The sequence below is a fragment of the Perkinsus marinus genome, assembly GCF_000006405.1.
Source record: "Perkinsus marinus ATCC 50983 genomic scaffold scf_1104296976934, whole genome shotgun sequence".
Classification (NCBI taxonomy): Eukaryota; Perkinsozoa; order Perkinsida; family Perkinsidae; genus Perkinsus; species Perkinsus marinus.
In genome coordinates this window covers 1-2,521 of record NW_003200351.1, presented here as the reverse complement: position 1 = coordinate 2,521, position 2,521 = coordinate 1, and the positions used below count along the sequence as shown (strand labels likewise).

Genomic DNA, 2,521 nt, shown 5'->3' with positions numbered 1-2,521 from the left:
GGAGTAGAGTTTGACAATGATGAAGTTCCAATTTTAGAGCAGGATTCGGCGGATTCCGAAAGTAATCAGAGGAGCGGAGATAGAAAAATGCGTCTCTCGGAGTGGTGACAAGCTTGACGATTCCTCAGAGTTGTTGGTAGTGTGAATGAATTCGTGCAATGAAGAATCAAACTTGAGTTAATAGACTTTTCGACGATAGGTTCTACCGGGATTTGAACCCAGATCGCCAGATTCAGAGTCTGGAGTGCTAACCGTTACACCATAGAACCACTTGGAAATTCTCTTTCGTGACCAATTATGAGAGAGAAAGGCAGAGCATGTCTTCTAGCTGGGCGTCTACGCTTCTGGCTTACTGTTGCTATTGAACTGGCAACACTCATCTCGAACCTTAATCTCCGTGGATCAGCTCTTGAAGGAACCTATAGAACGAAGCGGCGCCTAATACAGTTGGTCACTTTGACATGTCCGCACTAGAGAAGCATCTCAAGGAGCATCAATCGACACCCTACGAGACTCTCCTCTCCAAGTCCGATCGAACAAACAAGCTCAATGACAGTACTTCTGACCTCCCAATCCTCGCGATATTAGCATCATCTTGATGCACAGGTCTATTGAAAGCACACAATGATATGGTCTTCATAAAGAGCCGGGTGTCGAAACTAGTGTAAGTCTCGCTGCCAACAAATCCCTGAAAATCGGGCATGGTCCTCAGCGTTCAAATGAACTACCTGCGTCAAGCAGTGGAGACTGCGATGCCGAACTCTCAGGGAAGAGGTGACTCGTGTGTTCGTTGAGGCGCAGTTCAACGAGAGCCTTCAGGCACAACAGATGTGCCGAGGGAGCTGCTCGTGCAGGAAATGGTGAAAGCCAAGAACAATATAAAGAAATTCAGAAACCTGGTATGATCAACTGAGTTTCATAGTGGGGACATCAACAATAAGTTCAGATCGAAGAAGTCGCCGCTAAGACGAAGCAGACTGGTGACGCTGATGGTGGGGGAGGCCTCCACGGGAAGGAGAAGGTGGATGATCCCAAGCAGTCGCTGTAGGTGTGCTGTGAACGGTTGCGACTCGAAGTGGAGCACGAGAGAGGCATTGCTTATCGTGCCTGTCCTGACCTGCAGCGTTCGTTGGGCGATGCAATCAGTACCTTATTTTATAGGTTTGAGAGGATCGGAGGCGACCTGAACCTGGAGACAGCGATAGAGCTGGTAAGCCTGTCGTGCATGCCTTGCTCGCGTGAAGCCGAAGCTGGTCGATGAGGGTACAGTCGAGCAGTGAACTCGCTTGAAAGAGTGCGCGTGACGAAGGCTCCGTTATTTCGTTCACATTATGAAGCTCCAGCATACTCAGCATCCCAAAGAAATAAAGAAATCTCCACTTGAAATTCAAAGTTCCTGTTGTCAAAAGATATCAGTTCTTCGTGCAACCGAATTGAATTCGATACAATGTTTAGCACTGTGTTTCGGCCTCTTCATTCCCATAGCCGTGAGCCATGTCACAGTTTCTGGCATGCGAGATCATTCGAGACGCCCTGACAGGTCTACGAGAGGGCGATCAGAGACCCTCGCACACGAGCCCACTTTGAGAAGAATCAAAAAAAGATGGACTCGATCAAAGCGAAGATGTGCAGCTTCGTCACGGGTCTATTTGGTGGACCGAAAACGTAAGAGGTGTTTATATATCGGATTAGATGCGGTCGGAGGTGGAGGCATCACGAGCTCGTTGAATTCTCGGCTGAGCCGTGTTGTGACCTATCTCCCACTCGATAGCTTGATGCGGTGATTATGTGAATGACTACCCTCGATGCGATGATCACATTGCGGCCCCATAATTTTGGGATCGCAGTCGGAGATTTAGCTCACTTGAAGCTTGGATACTGTGGATGCTGTGAAACACACAGACCTTCCTGGATTGTTACAATTCATTTTCGCTTAACTTTCTTGTCCGCAGCTACGATGAAGAGAATGTCCAGCCAGTGCACTACCACATGAACATTACTGATTCCCATTTCGACGCGGTTATTGAGATGTTCCATCATGTCTTCGTAGAACTTGGTGAGTACGTGCGGTTGTTCTCGCTCAATGGGAAGGACCCTCGTCACGAAAGTCCAGAGCGAAGATCTGGGGATCTCCGTCGAAGTTTCTTGCTGGTCCCTTCCCACAGCTGGACTGTGTGACTGCACATTTACCATGCGTCGCATGTATGATAATGAGAAGGGCCATTTAGATATACATCCCAATGCAATCACCGACAGTCTGGCTGAACTTGGGCGATGTCGTAAGCTGATAACGACAGGCTGCACTGTTGGAATGGAAGTCGCGAAGAAAAATGAAGAGATGGGTGAGTTAGTGTGTACTCGTTAGGGTGTGCTTGCTTACCCTCGTTCTGGTCTGTTGCATCGTGCTCACCGTGCAAGTATTTGGCAGGTACGGACTTGATGTTTGTCAAAATGGGATACGACGAAGGCCTGGAGGATTTCATTAAGAGACTTTTTGACCTGAGCAAAGTCGATCGACGGT

The 2,521-nt window shown here is 48.4% G+C and overlaps 1 protein-coding gene and 1 non-coding gene across 2 annotated transcripts; one reads left to right on the top strand and one right to left on the bottom strand.

Annotated features, from left to right (window-relative positions):
* Positions 1–197: 197 nt before the first annotated feature.
* Pmar_PMAR013549 lies at positions 198–269 on the bottom strand. Its single transcript has one exon. It is a non-coding gene; the product is annotated as a tRNA-Gln (tRNA).
* Positions 270–461: 192 nt separating this feature from the next.
* Positions 462–1,048, top strand: Pmar_PMAR013548 (hypothetical protein; the record flags this gene model as incomplete). The annotated part of the gene is made up of 5 exons (XM_002764586.1): positions 462–555; positions 607–664; positions 713–774; positions 820–899; positions 947–1,048. The coding sequence occupies 5 exons, from the start codon at positions 462–464 to the stop codon at positions 1,046–1,048; spliced, it is 396 nt and encodes a 131-aa protein (XP_002764632.1).
* Between the last annotated feature and the right edge of the window lie 1,473 nt (positions 1,049–2,521).